Source organism: Chelmon rostratus, chromosome 4, assembly GCF_017976325.1.
Source record: "Chelmon rostratus isolate fCheRos1 chromosome 4, fCheRos1.pri, whole genome shotgun sequence".
NCBI lineage: Eukaryota > Metazoa > Chordata > Actinopteri > Chaetodontiformes > Chaetodontidae > Chelmon > Chelmon rostratus.
This window is the reverse complement of record NC_055661.1, coordinates 5,803,114-5,822,345: the sequence shown is the minus strand read 5'-3', so window position 1 is coordinate 5,822,345 and position 19,232 is coordinate 5,803,114. Positions and strand designations below refer to the sequence as shown.

The 19,232-nt window shown below is 42.5% G+C and overlaps 3 protein-coding genes across 5 annotated transcripts; all 3 read right to left on the bottom strand.

The window, feature by feature from the left end:
- Positions 1 to 45: 45 nt before the first annotated feature.
- Positions 46 to 11,499, bottom strand: LOC121605165 (elongation factor 1-delta-like). 2 transcript variants are annotated; one of them, XM_041934968.1, is made up of 9 exons: positions 11,378 to 11,499; positions 4,257 to 4,374; positions 3,829 to 3,900; positions 2,776 to 2,838; positions 2,400 to 2,481; positions 1,558 to 1,670; positions 1,235 to 1,444; positions 912 to 1,106; positions 46 to 175 (listed from the first exon to the last, which is right to left on the bottom strand). In XM_041934968.1, the coding sequence occupies exons 2-9, from the start codon at positions 4,368 to 4,370 to the stop codon at positions 137 to 139; spliced, it is 888 nt and encodes a 295-aa protein (XP_041790902.1). In that variant the 5' UTR covers positions 4,371 to 4,374; positions 11,378 to 11,499; the 3' UTR covers positions 46 to 136. The 2 variants fall into 2 exon arrangements, with proteins under 2 accessions (XP_041790902.1, XP_041790900.1); XM_041934966.1 differs by lacking the exon at positions 2,776 to 2,838.
- LOC121605354 lies at positions 4,807 to 6,568 on the bottom strand. Its single transcript, XM_041935234.1, has one exon. The coding sequence runs from the start codon at positions 6,505 to 6,507 to the stop codon at positions 4,807 to 4,809; it is 1,701 nt and encodes a 566-aa protein (XP_041791168.1). The 5' UTR covers positions 6,508 to 6,568.
- An 859-nt stretch (positions 11,500 to 12,358) lies between the features above and the next one.
- pycr3 (pyrroline-5-carboxylate reductase 3) lies at positions 12,359 to 19,146 on the bottom strand. Of its 2 annotated transcripts, none has more exons than XM_041935296.1 (7): positions 19,064 to 19,146; positions 16,102 to 16,195; positions 15,953 to 16,017; positions 14,820 to 14,999; positions 14,507 to 14,719; positions 13,615 to 13,707; positions 12,359 to 13,463 (listed from the first exon to the last, which is right to left on the bottom strand). In XM_041935296.1, exons 2-7 carry the CDS (start codon positions 16,187 to 16,189, stop codon positions 13,260 to 13,262), a joined length of 843 nt encoding a protein of 280 aa, XP_041791230.1. In that variant the 5' UTR covers positions 16,190 to 16,195; positions 19,064 to 19,146; the 3' UTR covers positions 12,359 to 13,259. The 2 variants fall into 2 exon arrangements, with proteins under 2 accessions (XP_041791230.1, XP_041791229.1); XM_041935295.1 differs by lacking the exon at positions 19,064 to 19,146 and adding an exon at positions 18,203 to 19,008.
- Positions 19,147 to 19,232: the final 86 nt, after the last annotated feature.

Sequence of the window (19,232 nt, the reverse complement as noted above, 5' to 3'; positions counted from 1 at the left end):
CATTTGATTTCCATCCTCCGACACCACAATCCACGAGACAACAGCTTCAGTGCAAGAGTTGTTTTTTATTATTAACCGTTGACACAATCAGCAGAGAAACAAGGCGTGAAGAAACAGAGAAAGAGACACACTGGAATCAGATCTTGTTGAAAGCTGCTACATCGACGCTCTGGATCTGAAACGGAGCAAAAATGAGAAACCTGAATGAGTTATTCTCCAGGCTCCCTCACACCTGGGGAATTACAGTGTGATTTCACATTTCTCATTACTGTATGAACTGTAATCTCATTTTAACCACATGATGGCAGCAACGTGCCGACTGTGACTGAGAAGCTGATTCACTGACGTGTGCAGCCAGTTTATTAGGTACGCTGAGTTAAAGGTAATGCAGTGTAACACAACAGTCCTGTGATGAACTCTCCCTTCATGCAGGTTGCAGTGTTCAATACTTGTTGCAGGGGTGCTGATTCAACTTTATGATCTCTTTGGAGGCTGCAGCTTCTATTAAACTGTATTGATTATACTGAGAGGTGTGCTTATTGAGACAGATGGAGTCTACTGGAGACCCCTCAGTGCAGTTCAATATTTACTAATGACCAAAACCATAAAAAGCAGATTCACACAGACCCAGCGAGTTTGTGAGTTTAAGCCTGGAAGGATTTTTACTGCTTCTGATTCAAAAAGTCATAAATATACACCAAATAAACATCAATGACAATGATCGCTGAATGTTTTAAGAGAAACACTGGTGTTGTTTACTCATTTGAATGGCAAATCAAAGGGCAGACCACCTGCAGACACTCTGTTGAATCACAAATGGACTACCGTCTAGATCACAGTGACTCCAGATGTCTAAAACATGTCTGTTGTGACCTTTGCAGAAACACTTAACAGTATTACAAAGTACTTACATAGTCTTCAAACTTGACGATTTCTTCCTCCAGCATGTCTGTTCCCACCTTGTCATCCTCCACCACACAAGCGATCTGGAGCTTCTTGATGCCGTAACCCACAGGAACCAGTTTGGACGTGCCCCATAACAGGCCGTCTGCCTGCACCGAGCGCACGCACTCCTCCAGCTTCACCATGTCGGTTTCATCATCCCACTAAAGAGGCCAGGATGAACAGAGGTCACTGCGTCAGTTGGTCTCCAAATAAAATAAAAATGTATTAAGGCTGTTTTTAGCTCACCAACGCTGAATTTTGGGTAAAATTGGACAAAACGCAGACTTACAGGTTTTACATCCAATAAAATGGAAGACTTGGCGATGACACCAGGCTTCTTGGCCTTCTTCTCTGCGTACTCTTTCAACCTCTGCTCTTTGAGTTTCTCTGCCTCTTCATCTTCATCACTGCCGAACAAGTCAATGTCATCATCATCATCATCCCCTTCCTCCTCCTCCTCTTTAACCGGGGCGCTGGTCTTCTGCTGGACAGTGGTGCCCTGAACAGAGTGAAAATAACCACATGCTCACACAGGAGTCTACGGTGGTGTGTTGGAGCTACAGTCAAACTAAAACAGAACTGGTTTGGTGAAAACGTTGTGAATAACCTCACATTTGTGTAGGGAACTGAAGGAGCGGGAGCTGCGGTCACAGCCGCAGGAGATTTCTCCAGAACTGCTACTCGACACTCCAGTTTGGAAAGTGCAGCCCTCAAGTCATCCACCACTGAAGAAACAGGACCAGAGTCAGTCACATACACAAAAGAAGAACAACCTTCAGTAACACACGTGGTAGAAAAGTGTTGGGAATAAACAAGGACCAGATACGAATGGTCATGTATTCTAGATGAAGGTATTGAGATGAAACAGAAACAAAGGAAGAAGAAAGTGTGCACTGCATTACAGAGGTGCAATGATGCTAACATTTGTTATTTGTTTCCATTTCTCTCGTTGGATCTGTGGTTGGTCATATAAAATAAGCAGTTTCAAGACAACACAGTGGGTTTTGTTAACTTCTGATGACCATTTGTCATTCTAAACATGGACAGACTGTTAATTAACCATACAAACACAATTTACAATTTACATAATTCAGGGCTCCAAGTAATTGTGCAATAATACTTTAATAATCAAACTTGAATCAATTATTAAATAAACCTAATCTCAGAAAATGAGGATTTCATGAAATCACAAGTTTCCAAAGCCAGAGGGGTTGTCTTTCAATGGCTTCCTTTGTTGCCTAACAGTTCCAAAAATGGACTGTTATTCTGTCTGGCAAAATCTATTTAAAGTAATCCACTAAAGCAGTCATGTCAGCACTGTATTTGATCACTATCAAATGCTAATGGTGGCTCTGCAAATATTCACACAGTGCCTACGGACACTAGAACAGCCGCCATGCAGGAAAAAACAACAAAATGTATTATATTTGATCAAAGTGGACAAACAAACCCACCTTTGTGTAAGCTCTGGTTCTCCACCTCCAGGCTCTTGATGCGACAGACGAGTTCTCCTTGATCAGCTGCACTGCTGCTGCTCTGCACGGGAAACGGGAGTTAACTGAGAGCAACATCTGACGGCCAAACCAGAGCGTCAGTCCTCTCTTCAAAGCCAGGACTATTAAGCAGACCCCCAACGGTGAACACGCAACACAACACACAGCCGTGTCCCTCTCAGCAGCATCTACAGCCAGACTGAAGTGATGAGCCGCCACACTCCACACAACAATATCAACTAAAAGCTCACTAAGAGGTTGAACGCTAATTAACTCAAACTGGAGCGGGATGTCAGCGAGGTGCTTTCAGGGACACACAAGTCATGGTGGCACTTACAAGCTGGGACTGTTGGCTCAGGGAAGGATGACCAGACCCTCTGCTACACAGTGTAGTCTTCAGCTGGGCAGGGGGGGGGGGGGATTTCAAGCATGAACAAGGGAGGGAAGGAGGAACAGAAGTGAATGCAGTAAATGCTGAAGGAGTGCCACTGAGGGAGTGTAAAACAGAAACCGATCAGGGCTGGGAGGTGATGGAAGAGGACAGATTAAAGGCAGCTATGTCCACGTCTCTGTGGAGGAGGGTTCTGCTTAAAGATAATCTGTATGCAGAACAAACTGTTTCAGCCAGTCAGCAAAAACAAAGTGACAGTAGAAAAAAAACAAGCTCAAATATGCCAAGCAAATCATAAGCATGTACAGATGTTCCACATACTAAAGGTGCTCTGATTGTAACCAACTATACAAACACTTTCATTACCACCAGCTATGAAAGGTCAAGGTAAAGCAGCAACTGATTTCTGGTTTCTTAACAGATTGTCGCGATGACACAAAGCACCACATGCATTTTATTGACGTCAAAATGCCGATAACACACAGCAAAAGTTCAGTTCAGTCAGAACAGATCAGCAAAGCGGGCTATGCTGAGTAATCAGAAGAATGTGCCTTTCATCAAAGGTTTCTTCCCGTGTTTCATCAGATCAGATTATCAGGCCACACGCAGCTGAAGGTACGTTTTAGCGTTTCTAAGCAGGTCTTTCAACTGTATTGATGAGTTATCACCGATAAATGTTGCTACAAAATTTCCAAATGAAGCTGGAGGTGTGGACATGGAGAGGTGGCAGATTAGATCCTTCCACAGCAAAAGCATACAGATACACAGAGACCCTGGTGCCCCTGGAGCTGTGGTTACCATGTGAGAGAAATGACCGACAGAGCCACTAATCACATTGTTATTACCATTCATGAAATTAAATAAACCATCTATGAAAAGCAACGTGCCAGATACTGCAGGTCAAACAGGACCGTAATTGCTCAGGCTACACATAACGTACTTGAGTACAAGTGGAAAATGTGAGATAAGAGGCAGATAAAGCACACAGCGAGTACTTACTCCTGCTAGAGATTTCTGGATGTTCTCTCGGGCCCGAGCGATGTCTTGCAGAATGGTGTTCGCTCCAACATCCTACATGACAAAGTGATAGAAGTCAAGTTAAGTTTCAGCAAGTCTGAAATATCGAAAGGCTCTTCAGATTCAATGTGTCTCTTTAGCTTCATGTTTTCTGCCCCCAGTCTTGTACATTTGCCCTCTCCCTCCTCCTCCTCTCACACTATGGAGAGAGTGGACAGACTGCCTCAAGACTTAAAACTAAGCAACTGAAACTGTGACTTTGTCATTCTTATTTGATAGTTTTACTGTTATTCACAAACACAAAAAACAACAACTATGAAATAAAGCAAATAATGTCAAAAGGTTGGGGCAATCTAACTACAGGTGTGAGCAGTGACAGCTGAACTGAGCCTCTGAGACAGTGCAGGTACCTGTGTGGGTTGTGAGGAGCCGTTCATGCGCTCATAGAAGCGTCTTTCTGCCTCGTCATAGCGAGGTTTGTCGAACCAGATCTTCTCCTGGGCCAGAAAGTCCACTGAACTCATGGTGCTACACAGGAGAGGGCAAGGAAGGACAAGAGAGGGATGTATGAACAGGACACAGGAGGTCAGGGAAAAAGGAAAAAATAAAGAAATTCTGTATTACTACTTACAATTCTTATGCTTAAAACAGCTTGATATATGATCAATATTCACAATGTTAGATGCATTAGCTGTAAAATAACTTGTATGTGTTCTTTTAGCCACACCCCACACAAACAGCTCTAATGCAACTGTATAAAAGAAACTCTGAATGAAGTTGGCAAAAGGCAACAATGGTTCATACAAACAACAGTCATTCAGGAAAAGTAAAAAAAAAAGACCTCAAGGAATAAATAATCAACGAACCATGACAAATGAAAAAAACATGAACAAAGACTTGATTACACAAAAGAAAAAATGTTTAAAAAAAACAAAAACAAAAACCAAGTGAAACACATGATTACACAAAGAAAACCAATGAACGATAAAAGTGAAACAGCTGCAGCGGCTCCATTCTCCCGGTTTGGTCATACTTGTCCCTCAGTGGGGCGGTGGAGGCAACTGATGCTGCTTCTGGCCTCCGACCCTTCGTCACCACCACAGCTTCACTCCCACTGTAACCATGGAAACGGCTCTCTGCAGCATCATACCGCCACTTGTCCAGCCACACCCGCTCGTTGTCTGGGTGAACGAAGTTGCAGACACCGGCCTCTGACGCCTCTTCCTTCTCTGGGACGTCAGCTGGCTCCTCTTCTTCCTGAATGGGCAGCAGAGCGTGGAAGACTTCTGCTTTACCCTGCGGGACCACCCGTTTTTCCTCTACCACCGCTTCCTCGTCTTCTTCCTCCTCCTCCTCCTCCTCTTCTACTAGGCTTTGAGGGTGGTCGCTACTTCTGGCAGTGGAGGCGCAGCTGGACCGCTTGGAGGAGTTGTTACCGTACAGATTCTGGTAGAAGGCTGCCTCGGCACGGTCATAGAACGGCTTCTCCAGCCACACATCTCTTAGCAGCTCCACAGGGATGCGGGGGAGTCCGTTAATTGGCTGTCTATTGGTTGGTGGGACAGCTGCTTGCTGGATGACCGGGGTCGCAGGAGTCTGGGCTAGAGACTGATATCCTTCATCAGGTGTTGTGGGTGGGATGGAGCGGTTAGGCTGGGATGGAAGGGCCAGAGAGTTTGGAATGGACGGCACAGACTCTTCAACAAAGCGGCGTTCTGCTTGGTCAAAGGTCGCCTTGTTCACCCACACGGCCTGGACGACGTGGTGGCAAGCCACCTGATCGCCGTGGTGGCACACCAGACCTGATGGAGAAGCAGCCACAGAAGACGGAGACTTTGATTGTTTCCCTGGTGCCGAAAGTGACCGGTTTGACTGGGTGGTCCCATTGGAGGAGCTCGCCAACCAGCACTGGTAGAGGCTCTCGGCTCGCTCGTAGACGCTGCGCTCAAACCAGACATTAGCACACTCAGACTGCAGGCCAATCAGCCCAGCACGGGGGTCAGGCGGCTGGCTGGTCCTTTTGTCTGACTTCTCTTCATTCTTGGTCTTACTGTCGACCTTCCCCTCAGGGCGACTCTCGGGATTGGATGAACGTTTCTTGCGGCGACGGTTTTTCCCGCTGCGCTTTCCGTCTCCATTCAAGCTACCACTCTCTGGGGATGATGACGCGGTCTCTCCGTTTCTTTGACCTGATTCAGCCTTGTTCCTACACCCCAGTGCTGCCTTCACAGACCGGTCCACCTGACAATTGCTGGGAGGCTGATCATGCTCCAATGGATCCACTGCAGAGCACTGGGGGATCTTCTTAGACATCATCTTTGATCCATTGCAGGGGAAAAAAAGAGAATAACAGGTACAGGCTTTTGGATTAGTTAGAGAGATGCAGGAAGGTTTAGCGACACAAAGGGTTGATCTATTAGACTCAGTGTCAAACACTAACTCTGGCTTTGTTATAAAGCTGTATGTACAACAATACAGTCCCAGAGAAATGCAAGACACATGCAGGGAATTAAAAGAAATCCATGCAGATGAACTGAAATGTTTAGTAAATGGAATCTGTGTTTGTGATTTGTCAAGAGTCAGTCCTACCACAGGGGAGCATCCAGCTATTCCCCCATGACATAAATTCAAGCACATAATGAGGGAAACACTTGCTTCCATACTACTGGAAATTCCAGCTGGAGGTTTCTTAAAGGGACAGTTCACCCCAAAATCAAAAATTCTTTATTTTCCTCTTACCTGTACAGCTATTTATCCATTTAGATTGCTTTGGTGAGTTGCAGAGTTCTGAAGATATCAGCTGTAGAGATGTCTGCCTTCTCTTGAATATTATAGAATTAGACGGCACTCAGCTTGTGTTGCACAAAGCACCAAAAAAATACAATTGAGAAACTCAGCAGCAACGTCTCTTGAAATGTGCTTTGTGTCATCGCTACAATCAGGCCAGAAATCATGGCCTGATGACTCAAGATAATCCACAGACCTTGTTGTGAGCAGTTTCATGTAGAAATGTTATTTCCACCAGCCACGTCACAGTGCATCTACTCATGAACAAGAGGCTGGTGCTTGTGACAGTGCAGGATGTAGACATTAATGGCTCCTCCTCGGCTGAGCTGCAACGATGAGCTATAAACTCATCGCTAACAGCGAACAATGTTAGACTAGGGTTAATGGAGTAGATGCATGCTTCCTGCTGGTCAGAGATACGGTCGCAAGGTGTAGTTTGGTAGAAATAAAACAGCTCCTAGATGAAACCACTCACAGCAAGGTCTGTGGATTACCTTGAGTAATTTCTGTTGAGTTTCTCAAATGTACTTTTTGGGCACAAGTTGAGTGCTGTCTAGTTCCATCATGTTCAAGAGATGGCAGACATCTCTACAGACGATATCTCCAGAACTCAGCAACTCACACCAAATCAATCTAGATTGATAAATAGCACTACAGGTAAGAGAAGAAAATATTTTTGATTGTGGGGCCATCTGTCCCTTTATCTGAAGCCAAAAACACGAACTGCACAGTTCTGAGTTTCACTTTTTCCTGCTACCCAATGACTTCCCATACAAGTATTTTATACCTACATATAAATCTTTCTAAAATCCCAACATTGCTTGTAAAGACATTTTTAACATGGATTGCTGCAACCATATGCAGGAAAAAAAGGATATAGCCATAAGATGTATTTAGTCCAATGGAAGAATTCAGTTCAGTTTATTCTATATGATTTTAAGTGACACAGTAGCTTCGAGCAGTGCCATTATTATAGCCCATTGTTATCATGCTTATCCTGCAAAGGCATTTGTCAAATGTTAAGTGTATATTAAGTGTAAGCGTTTAACTGTATAGCAATGCAGCTAGCGTTGCCTGTTCTACTGAATTATGTTATCATAAGACGCCTTTACCTCAACACTGATATCCTTGATACCCCGGTTCCTTTGATTATTCACAAGCTGCACTCAGAGGATTATAAATTACTATTCGACATGAACAAATGAACAAATTTTGAAAATAAGAGTTAATTTTGCCATAACTCTATTGCAAATGTTTCTTTGTAAATATTCATATCTTTTCATTTTGAACTTGTGGGGCAGACTTGACAAATCTTCACACAATGATCTGAGAACGTGCCGAAAAAAAAAAGGTGTAACAAGTCCAAAACCAAACATCAAAGCTTGTGGATTTAAAATAATTACATGCTGACATTGATGGATTCGTGAAAGTACCGACATGCTCATGCAAGCAGAGTAATTAATTTAGTAAGTAAGTATTGAGGTTTTCCTCTGGTATCAACAAATCACACAAAGTGCAAGCCATGCCGTTTTTATGATATTACATTATCCTGATGCAATACAGGAAATGCATTCCCTTAACATTTCACCATGTGGATGTTAGTAATACTGATGAACACTAATATACCACAGAGGGAGCTGGGTGGTGTTTGGGGAAGGCATTTCCTGTGTAATGTTTATTAGAAAATCCTATTCAAGCTCTTAACTCACCTCCTTGATAAAGGTGTTGAGCTTACACTAGCATCAAATTCAAATGCTCAACACGTTCTTTTCATCCAGTTAACCGCAAGCCATTGAGAAAGAAATTTAACAATCACCACCTTGGAAAACAATGAAACTGACACAAAAGGGTATAACTATGGCCAAAAGGGCAACAAAACTCTAAGGAGGTAAATGCCAGTGTTACAGAGAATACTCACTTGTCAAATTCTGAATGCAAGATGAGGAGAAAGAAGCTACATGTTAAAGATTTCTCTAAATAAATACCTCAACATGAAACTTTGGCTCCGATATTAAGGAAGAACTTCAAGCAACAACTTGGATGCATCCCAAAGCTTTCTCTTAATCTGCATCTCTGCTCTCTACAAATGAAAGCACTTGGGGCAGCTTATTTTCCTCACCATCATCAAAATTGAACATTTTCTGTTAAAGCCGTCGAAATCCTTCAGTTCAATTAGCCAAACGCATTAGTGGTGATGTTACAACTAAGAAAACAGCACTCTTGTGTGCAGGGCCATAAGCCATGCTGCTCTGCCACATCGGATCATTTCTTGTGTTTTCTATATGGGAATTTTTAGGATGCACCCCTTCTGATGCAGCTCTTAAACCAAACTCAAAAACGATTTATTTGAAGGGTAAGGCTTGAGATTTATTCTGTATTTTTCTTACTGCCAATAAATCCCTTGAATACACCAAAACCAACAATGTGATAGTTCCATCTCTACAGCCTGTGGCACTCCAAACCTCCAAACCATTAGTTCATACAGACATAAAAAAAAAAAAAAAATCAAATATATACTTTCATTTGAAAAAACAAAACAAAAAACAGTTGAATTAATTATCTACAACAGCTGAATCCTGTAATAGAGCCCTGAATGGGACTGTTTCCTCAATCCCACTCCTGCTGGATTTCCTACCTATAATAGCATATATACTGTTCATCAGAGCGCTGAGCAATGGGAAACATTGATTCTGAAGCACTATGAGTTAACTGTTTGAGTCGAGCACAGAGACTGTATTCTCTAGTTATGTCTGTTTTTCCTGTGGTTGGTTTGTAAAACACGGCCAGTGGCAGTGCTGATTCAGCAGGCCGTGAGCTGGAGTTTCCTCCATAAACACGTGGACCTCTCCAGCTATTGCAGTTGTGTCTCTGGACTGAGCAGACCAGACGACCCGGGTGGCCGCAGGGAAGGCTGGTACCAGACTGCCCCTATGCCGCACCAAGTTTGAAAAAAATGATAGGACTAAGTTTACTTGGTTTCAGCGGCAGCATGGATTGGTTAGCTTTGAGAGCAGAGAGAGGAAGACAGTGACTGTGGGTCTGCCACATGGCAGGCCGTCCAGTGACGCTGCTGGCAGGTACAGGTCCAGGCCTGGAACTGGGTCCGGGTCCAACCTGCCATGGACGAGGTGGAGGGGGCAGTCCGGCAGGAGCGCGCCCTGCGGACGCCCGGCATGTCCGCTGTGCGTTCATTATTTGGCTAATTGATTGTCCTGTTTGGTCATTATGAGCCATTGCTGGGCACAGTCTAGATCACAGTCATGTAAGAGGGCTTGGTTCATGTCCGACCTGTACACCTGGTGTTCATTCTTAATGAACAAGTGGTTATTTCAGTTAATAAAGTGTGATCATTGACTCACGTATTAAGAACCAAATTTCAACTATTTTCATCCAGCAGTTTAGTTTTTGATCGCCTGCAGCAAAATTTAAACCACTTGCTCCTGTGAGATTTACGATGGTTCCCGCGGGATCCCAATCCAGTCCTCTACCCTGTAGTTTTTAGAAAATGTTACTCAAAACAGGAGGAAACAGTGGGCTATTTTAAGCAGCATATTAATACACATTTGGTGCTCTAGTATTTCTGGCAGCAGGACTGTGTGTGTGGGATTAACTAAAAATAAACTACAGTGTCCATGTTATTCGCAATCAAGGAACATGTCACAGAATCCAATAGCGTGGCTACTGATGTGTTTTAATAGTTTTTGGACAGCAATGAGCATAGGGCACAGATATGTTATATCAGGCTTCAGATACACAGATTGATCAGGTCAGGTCAGTATTGGGTTTGTTTTGTTTTTTTCATTAAGTATTACCAGCTATAGCCTCTACAGTTATTCACTGTGCACTTGATTATCCCCATAATGTCATGATATGGGGAAGTCACCTCAAACAACCTTTGTCAAGTTTCCTGTTTGAATAATCAAATAGCATTTACTCTGCTCATAATGTTTCATCCCACTGCACCTGTGGGGCAGTTTACCTGCTTCACAAGGAGGTCAATTACAGGGTCAGATGCAGTGCAACACCGCAGGAAGGGTGGGGTACAGTGACTTGCAGAAAGACAGGTCGGCAAGGCAATGAAAAGTTAAGTAAATGCTTAACTCCATTTAATTTTAAATATAATATCCGCAGTCACTGAACACGACTATATCAAGCCTCGAGCCCACATCTGAAATGGTCACTTTAGGTTCATTGAGATACAAGTTCCTGTTTAAAGGACTTGACACGTGAAAGCAACACTTTCACTAAATGTCATGAATGAGTCATGTCAGGAAGAAAAGCCTGTCCTGCAAGACAAACAGCAAACAATAAAATAAAAAAGGCAGAGCTGTCATCACCAAAAGGTGTGCCCTGCTAACCTTAACATTAGCCATCTTTCATGTTGAAGTTGGTCCTAGCTACAGTGAATACTAGAGGTGGTTAGCATGTAACGGGAAACAAAAAACGGTGGTTGTTATGAAAATGTGACAGCTGAGAATTAGTTTGTGATGTTGACGTTCATGTAAAATGTCAGTGTAGAGCAGCGGACACTGAAGCCGGTGTCCAGCCGGCGTGACAGCCGCGTTAGCGCTAGCAAGCTGCCCGGTTCAGCTAGCCGCATGCTAGCATCGGCTAACAGAAGCCGAGTCCCCGCTATCTGTCAGCCGCGTAATATTCGCCCCTCTCCTGCGGTGTCTTTTAAATAACCCCAACATTGATCCCCGGACTGAAACCCCGGCTGTCAATCAGCGTTAACGTTACTTACTGCTGTGTTTTTTTTGTCTTGTCGGTGTGAGACCAGGCCGGTGGATGAAACGCGTGCTTCTCCAGTCGTGAGTGTCAACGGGAAGGAGGAAGAGGAGGAAGAGGAGGAAGGAAGGAGCAGCGGTGATTGTGTGATCTTAGAGGAATGGGGGAGGGGGAGTTATAAATCATTAATGTTGCCTGATGCCCCGTGTTAAACCTCATGCATTGTTGACACTCGATGTTTTAACATCAGAAGGGTAAACCTTGACCTCCAGGAGCCATTTATTCCTATTTTACATAACTAACAGATCTAAATTTAAAGGACCACTTTCTGAATGTGCAACCTTTGTCCAAGTACACCACAAGGTTTTACTGTTTATGACAGTATCCCTTCACTAATTTCCTCAAATCTTAAACTGTTAATGTGACAGTCAAGGCAGTGGTAAGAAAGACTCACAGCCCATAATTGATCCTCTTATAACAGACATTACATTCTTTCTTTTTCAGAACCGATATTTTGAAAGCTTTGAAGCTTTTGTTGTTATTGCTCATGTCTGCATACCAATCACAAGTGTGACTTCTCTTTTAAAAGCAGCGAAAGTATGATAGATTTAGTCGCTGTTCTCGAGATTTCAGTCTTAACACGTGATCTTCATCAGCAGAACATCATAATGGACTCTTCATTTCTTGATTCTGGTTCCACTCCATAGGTTGATAAACATCATAATACATTAATACATAAAGAGTCTGTGGTGAGGCTGTAACTAAGGATTACTTTAACCATTGGTTAATCTGCACATTATTTTCTGGATAAATTAATTAAAAGTGCAGCTTGAACTTTAAGGGTTCCACTGTGTCCATCTATTTTCCTAATTGATCTGTGTCTCTTCACATTGCTTCTACTTCACTGAGAATTTGAGCTTTCAGACGCCAGCTGATGCCCGATTCAAGATCTCAACTTCACGTCACAAAATTAAGGCAATGCACAAAGGGAGCCGGTTCACATGACACTTTATGAAAACCCATTCTATACACTTGGCATTGTAGGTCATTAATATTTTTTTTTCCAACACTGTGTTATATACACAGCCAGCACCTAGATGTCAACTACACCTGGGACATAAACTATCAGCAGCTGCACAACCACGATCATTCTTAAATTATCCAAAATTTAAGTTTTATGCTTCATTTGGCCAAATATTAAATACTATATTTTAACAGAATTAAATACATTCACACATTTCACTTCCATTCTGTACTCCACATTACATGCACATAGTAACCCAATCATGGCTCTTAAGGCATTACTCCAAATGTGAAGTTTGTACAAGTCGCCTCTTCAACTGATTGGTGCCACAGAGTATAGTTTGATTAATGGCTGAAGGCTTCCTCTCCACATTGCTGTGTGTGTTAATTAATGTGTTAGTGTTTTCTTCTGTATTCAAACTCACATCTTAACATGGTGACCAATCACTGTTACTAAAATAGAAGTGCTGTGCATTGTTTTCTGATCTGAACTTCCACAACTATGGGTATAATCATTTTGGGTTACATCATAACTTGCATTACTGCCTAAATCTGAAAAGATTGGATTATTTGTTGTGCATGTGAAAGTAGCCGTTCTGTCAAACAAATCACAGGGTCGTGATCAAATAATTTACTTGTCAATGTCAAGACTAAACCAACATTTCCTTTTTGCTCAGAACAAATCCCTCTGGTCAAAGACATGGAAAAAGCACCAACTGCACTCCTTTATAGGAAAAATAAAAGGGGGAAAATGAAATAAAAAAGTCCTGTTTTGTCTTTGTGTTCCACGGTGATTGTTTGAGACAAAAAGTCAGTTTGTTGTTAGGCTTGAATTAGGTCCATTAGAGCGGCTATTAAAAGGAAAACAGCAGCCGTCATTTCCTGCATCCTGCAGCTGACTTTCGGCCCAGCTCCCTGGCTCTTTCGGTGGCAGATTCCACGGCGCTCATGGTCGACGCCCTCACGCCGCCCTGTTCCAGGGTGTGAAGCCCGTAGATGGTTGTTCCGCCTGGCGTACAGACCTCAGAGCGGAGCTGAGCTGGATGCTTCCCGGAGTCACGCAACAACCTCCCAGCACCCTGCAACAGATGCAATAGAAACTAAATTAATGATGGTCGGTTCAAATGTTGTGCTGGCATATAGAAAAATGTGACACAGTAAGCAGTATTCTAACACTGAAATTGCTGAATTGCCACACTGGAACAAAAGCACACACACTGTAAAACTGACCAGAACAGTTTGAGATGCAATGCTGTGTGCCAGAGCACTTGGCATTCCCATTTTAACAGCTCCTTCTGCCAGCGCTTCAGCAAACAGATACACCTGCAAGGAGGGATCACATGCATCAGAATCAAAGGTGCACAAATTCATTTCCGTGCGGTTCCGTGTAGAGAAAGAAACACATCACATACACACTGATTACTTTTTATGACAGTATTTTGGATATTTGACTGTGCTTTTCTGACCTTCCTTTTATTTCCTTTTAAAATGACATTTACTCAGGTCATTCATCACTGGGATCACTGGTAGTACCATTCATACAGAAACGTCTTAAAGATGGGATTTATGGCTCTTTGAGGGGAGCCGGATCCTGGTGAGCCATTCCTTTCAAAGAGCCGTTTAAAAAAATGGCTCATTTGGCTCATTTTTATATTTATTAAGTTTCAAGAAGGCAGTCTGGCCTTAACTCGTTTATCTGGGAAATAACCACTGGGAGGAATGAATTTCGATATCCCACCAATATGAGTTTAAATTATTCTGAAATATTGATTATAACCTTATTTGACATGTGTGGATTAGATTTTAAAGTCTGATCTGGATTAATTGCAAATATTCCACAGGGTGGTGCCATATCACACTGCTTTGACAGTGCTTTGCTTTTTTTTTTTGTTACTGGCGCACTCACGTGAAGGCAGCATGCACAAGGTGGCGTGATGCTATTTGCATATATCTAATAAGCAGCGCGCAGCTGGGCAGCGCTCCTCCCCATGTAACTCGGAAAATTTCATTATCAATCAACATTAACTTCTTTGTGTTGAGGAAGTCTGATTAAAATAGTTTGCAGACAGTTACAAAGACTTCCGGCCGGACAAACCAAACCATTCAATCGTGGGACACTCACAAAAGCGACTCCGCTCCCGCTCAGTCCAGTGTGGATGTCAATCCAGGACTCAGGTCCCTCCTCCACCAAACCACAGCGGTGCAACAAGGAGCGAAGCAGAGCTCCGTCCTCCTGTTTTGCATGGGATCCCCGCGCGAACAGGAGAGCCCCTTCCTGAACCAAACATGGGAGGTTTGGCATCAGCCTGATGGCAACCGAATTCTCTGGCAGGAGCTTGGGATCGAAAGAGAAAAACAGAAGTTTACTCATCTTCACATCACCGCAGAATCACCATTCAGTTTACAAAACATTACACACGGGCCAATGCGCTTACCTCTTCCAGTGTTGACAGTGTTACTCCTGCTGCAACAGACACAATAATGTGTCGGTCAGTGACATGTTGTGAGATCTCATTAAGAACTAGTGGGACCAGGTGAGGTTTGACTGCTACAAAAACCACATCTGACCCACAGACCACCTCTATGTTGGAGTGAGTGATGGGAATCCCGAGCTCCTGAAAGGCAATTGAAGGGAAGTTATTGACCCAACGTACACCTGCAGGGAGAAATCAATCCATGCCCAAAGGTAAAGAGGAATAAACAGCTGACGTTGTTTTATTTTAATCTAGGCTGGGCTAAATCATTTGTATGCACAAACTGTGCTTAACTTGCCATTAATTAATCAAGTATGTCAGTATACCATCAGGCTTGTGTCTGGGTTTTAGTACTCAGGTGCCCATAAATACTGAATTTATTCAGATACATGACAGTGCTCGTTCTCTTAGCATTCTTTTTTAAAATATATAGTTATGACGCTACAATGCTATCAGGTAAACATGTGCCACTATGTGTCAGGCCATGGACATTTCCTTCTAAATGGCATTTGGGTTAGAGCTGAAAGTTGATTGTTACGTTGGTCGACAGACAGTAACTGAATATCATCTTGAAAACAGATGAATCATCATCTTCAAGCAACACTAACTCTAACCATTCTCTGGTTCCAACATCTTTCACTGCTTCCACATTTTATAGACCAAACAATGAACTGAGAAAATAACTGGCAGATTAAGTGATGATTAAAATAATCATTAGTAGAAGCACCACTTTGTGTAGTTTCATTTTTGGCCTGAAATATTTTCTAGTTCTTGCCAGTTAAGCACAATGTTGTCTGAACTTTGATATCCCTGAAATATATTTGATTGATGACAAACCTCATAAGTGTCTAATTAGAGAACATGAACTGCTAATTTCTGCAGAAGAGATGCTCATTTTCACCATAAAATGACGATATCATTAAAAAAAAAAAAATGACACCTGCAGAACTCTGTAGCAACAAGGTCAGCATGACAATGGATTGGTTTGCAGGACAACTATCCATTCACAAGGAACCTGATCTTACAAACAGTAACCATGATCCAGCCCATCCTACTGAGTACTGAGTGACAGAAAAGACAAAGGAAAAAAGTACCTGAAAGCGTCCCAGGTTCCTGGAGGATGGTGCGCTCACTTTGACGTTCACAGGGAGAACATTTCCTTTAAAAGGAACACAGAAGACACTTTTAGCTCCTTTACTTAAAATGTCTTGTTCTCTTTTCCAACAGCTCTCTCCCGACTCACCAGACAAGATGCCCTTTGCGATGCCGAAGGCCATGTTCCCTGCACCAATAAATCCAATCTTCAGCTGCGAGTCCATCTCAGGGTCCATTTTGATCTAAAGGAAAGGAGAGAACAGGTTAGAGTGGAAAACATCGGCAACATGCTAACATTTAAAAAACTAGGGTGTTAATCACAGGACAACCTACAACACAACACTATCATGACACATTTCCAACAGAAACAATGGTATCACACATTATCACACATATACATCGTGATTCTGTTATTTACGATAATACTGCAATTAAAGCTACTTAGTTGACAATTAGTCAATTGATTAGTTGATACACAGAAAATTATTCAGCAACTATTTTGATAATCAGGCATTACCAGCAGCAATAGGTTTAGTTATTTTTCAAAACAAATGTACCGAAAATTCACTGTTTCCATCTTCTCAGATGTGAAGACTTGATACTCTTCTTTGTCAGATATAATAGTAAACTGAATATCTTTGGATTTTTGGACTGTTGGTCAAGTAAAACAAGCAAAAAAACTAAAAAACACAATTTAAATATGCTTACAACACTGCAGTTGATATCACATTACTTCACTAAATAAAGTATTGTGAGTCAGTACTGTGCTGTATAACCTGCAGTACAATACATACTTTTCAGGCTCCTGTATCAATAACATATGGCAAGAGATCATCTGTGTTAATGCATCAACACCATATAGCAACAGAGATGTACTGTGACTGCCGACTGTGTCTACATGCACACAAGAAACCTGATTACTGCGAGAAATCAGGTTAAAGCAAGAAATCAGATACGTTAAATCCTGGCTGACAGTTGGTCAGTAATCACGTTTCTCCCCCTCCCCCCACAAACGCTGCCAATGTGTAGTTTCCTCGTCCTGGGTCTTTTTCTCATGCAACTGCATCCTTAACCCAGTTTAGAGTTTACAGGGCCAAGAAAGATGGTTTCTGCAGCAAGAAACCAGCAAGTCTGTCAGTAAATCAGATTTCACCCTTGAGATTGCCCCCTGATGTTTCAGAAAGCAGATTTCTGAAATGCATCTCCAGTATGTAGAGAGAATGCATCATGTTATCTGCATCGGTCAGCTGACAAAAAATTCAAAGACAATAAATCATTTGTCATGCTAAAATCCCAAATATTCACTGGTTCCAGCTTGTCAAATGTGAAGATTTGCTTACTTTCCCTGTTTTATATGATTATGAACTTAATATCTTTGGAATTTTGACTTTGACTGAACTTGTGATGGACATTTTTCACCCTTTGTCCAGATTCTATAGAAAGACAATAACTGATCGACAAAACCATAACAGAAAAAAATCCCACAGGTCGACAGATATGGTAAGAAAACGAACTTAGGCTTTTGTACCAGGGTAGTGAATGGCCGTATGCTGAAGCAATAACTTCCCACAGCTGTTCTTGAGACCAACTACACTCAGTTGCGGGTTTATTAGATCTGAGGTAAAACCACTGCAGTTTAATACAACAGCCCTGCAACAAATCCTGCCCTCGTGAACTTTATAATGGACAGTTTTTGTTGAAATGGCACTGACTCATTTTAGGGCAGTAGTTTATAATGCAGTTGAATTCTCTTAATCCCTTATTTGAATGTTTGTCACTGCTCACACTGAATGCTCTTGTTTACAGGTTCTCTTTTGAAAAAAGATCTCGATCTGCCTGTTTAAATAAAGAATTAAACCAAACTGTATTGAATGTGGTGACACTGTGTGTCTGTATGTTTCCAACATTGTAGTCTTTTCCCACAGATGTAGATAGGGTGGACAGAATATTAGAAACATCTCTTAATATAGCAAAATAAAATTCGATATCACCACATGCCGCTAAAATGACCAGAAAGTTGAATCAACACCTGCCTCAGACATTAAAACTGTAATAAATGTAGGATTCATTGCAGGAGTGTTGTATTGTACTGCATTAGTTGTGTGTACCTAGTAAATGAGTGTAAATCAACCCAGAGATATATTCACAGCAGGCGCACACTTGGGTGATGAATTCATGCATGTAGACAACACATGGAAAGAATGAAATGATGATCTCATGACACATCGCATCCACGGCATCACCCCTACAATTAAATCCAGGTTCTGAGTGGAATTGTCCGCGCAGGGCTGCGGCCAGTGCAGCATTGAGGCTTCTCCATCCGAGTCTTCTGTCACTTCATCATTCCTGTCAGAGTTGACCCCAGCTCCGACCAGGGGGTGTCTGGACTCCATGATAGCTATCATTGTCTTTTCATAGCGCCACCAACCCTGTATTTTGGTCGGCGCCGGGGAGTCGGGTTCTCTCTTGCACTTGTAATACGCACTTTTGAGAAGTTTCCAGCGAAACTTTAATTGGTCCACAGATCTGTGATAACCGGCCGCTGTCATTCTCCTGTGTGCCACCTTGAAGAGTTTGTTATTCCTCACTTTCCTACCGTCTAAGCATTTCTTCATGTCCAGCTCCTTGAGGATTTCCAGAAATAACTCCGTCTCCTTCACGTCCCAGTTCTGCTTCTTGATACCGGAGTCATCCATTCTTGTGGCAACGTAGCCTCGTTAGCTCGACGGCTAGTAAACGTTAGCCCAACGGTGCAATGTTCTCACGGCTAGGTTGCTAATTAGGCGCTAGCATGTCTAATTAGGTGCTAGCATGAGCTGTGCTTTTGCTAGCTTAAACCTTAGTTGTATTTATCCGACAGGTCCTAAAAACCGTGCCGATAAAATGTTAAAATCCTGCCTTTAAAAACCACGATAGCAGGAAACTAGCCCTGCTGTTGAATCTAGCTAAGGATAGCTAGAAAATAATCCAGGACAGATTAGATTAGAAATACAATGCACGTGTTTCTTGTTGACTGGACAACCATAAAATAACACGGAGTGACATAAACAGGATGTCAGGCGATGCTGTGAATAACACCGGCTAACGCTGGTGGTAGGATATTTATTCACCTGCTGTGTTTCAGATTTGCTGATGTCCAACGTATAGATAAGGTCAAACTGGAGTTTAACTTTAACTGTGTGATACACACGCAGCATCCACAGGCCACGCAGATGAGTTCCGGTGAACAATCAGGTTTGTTTTTTACACCTTCGCTGCTGTACGAGGTGGGCGGCGCCT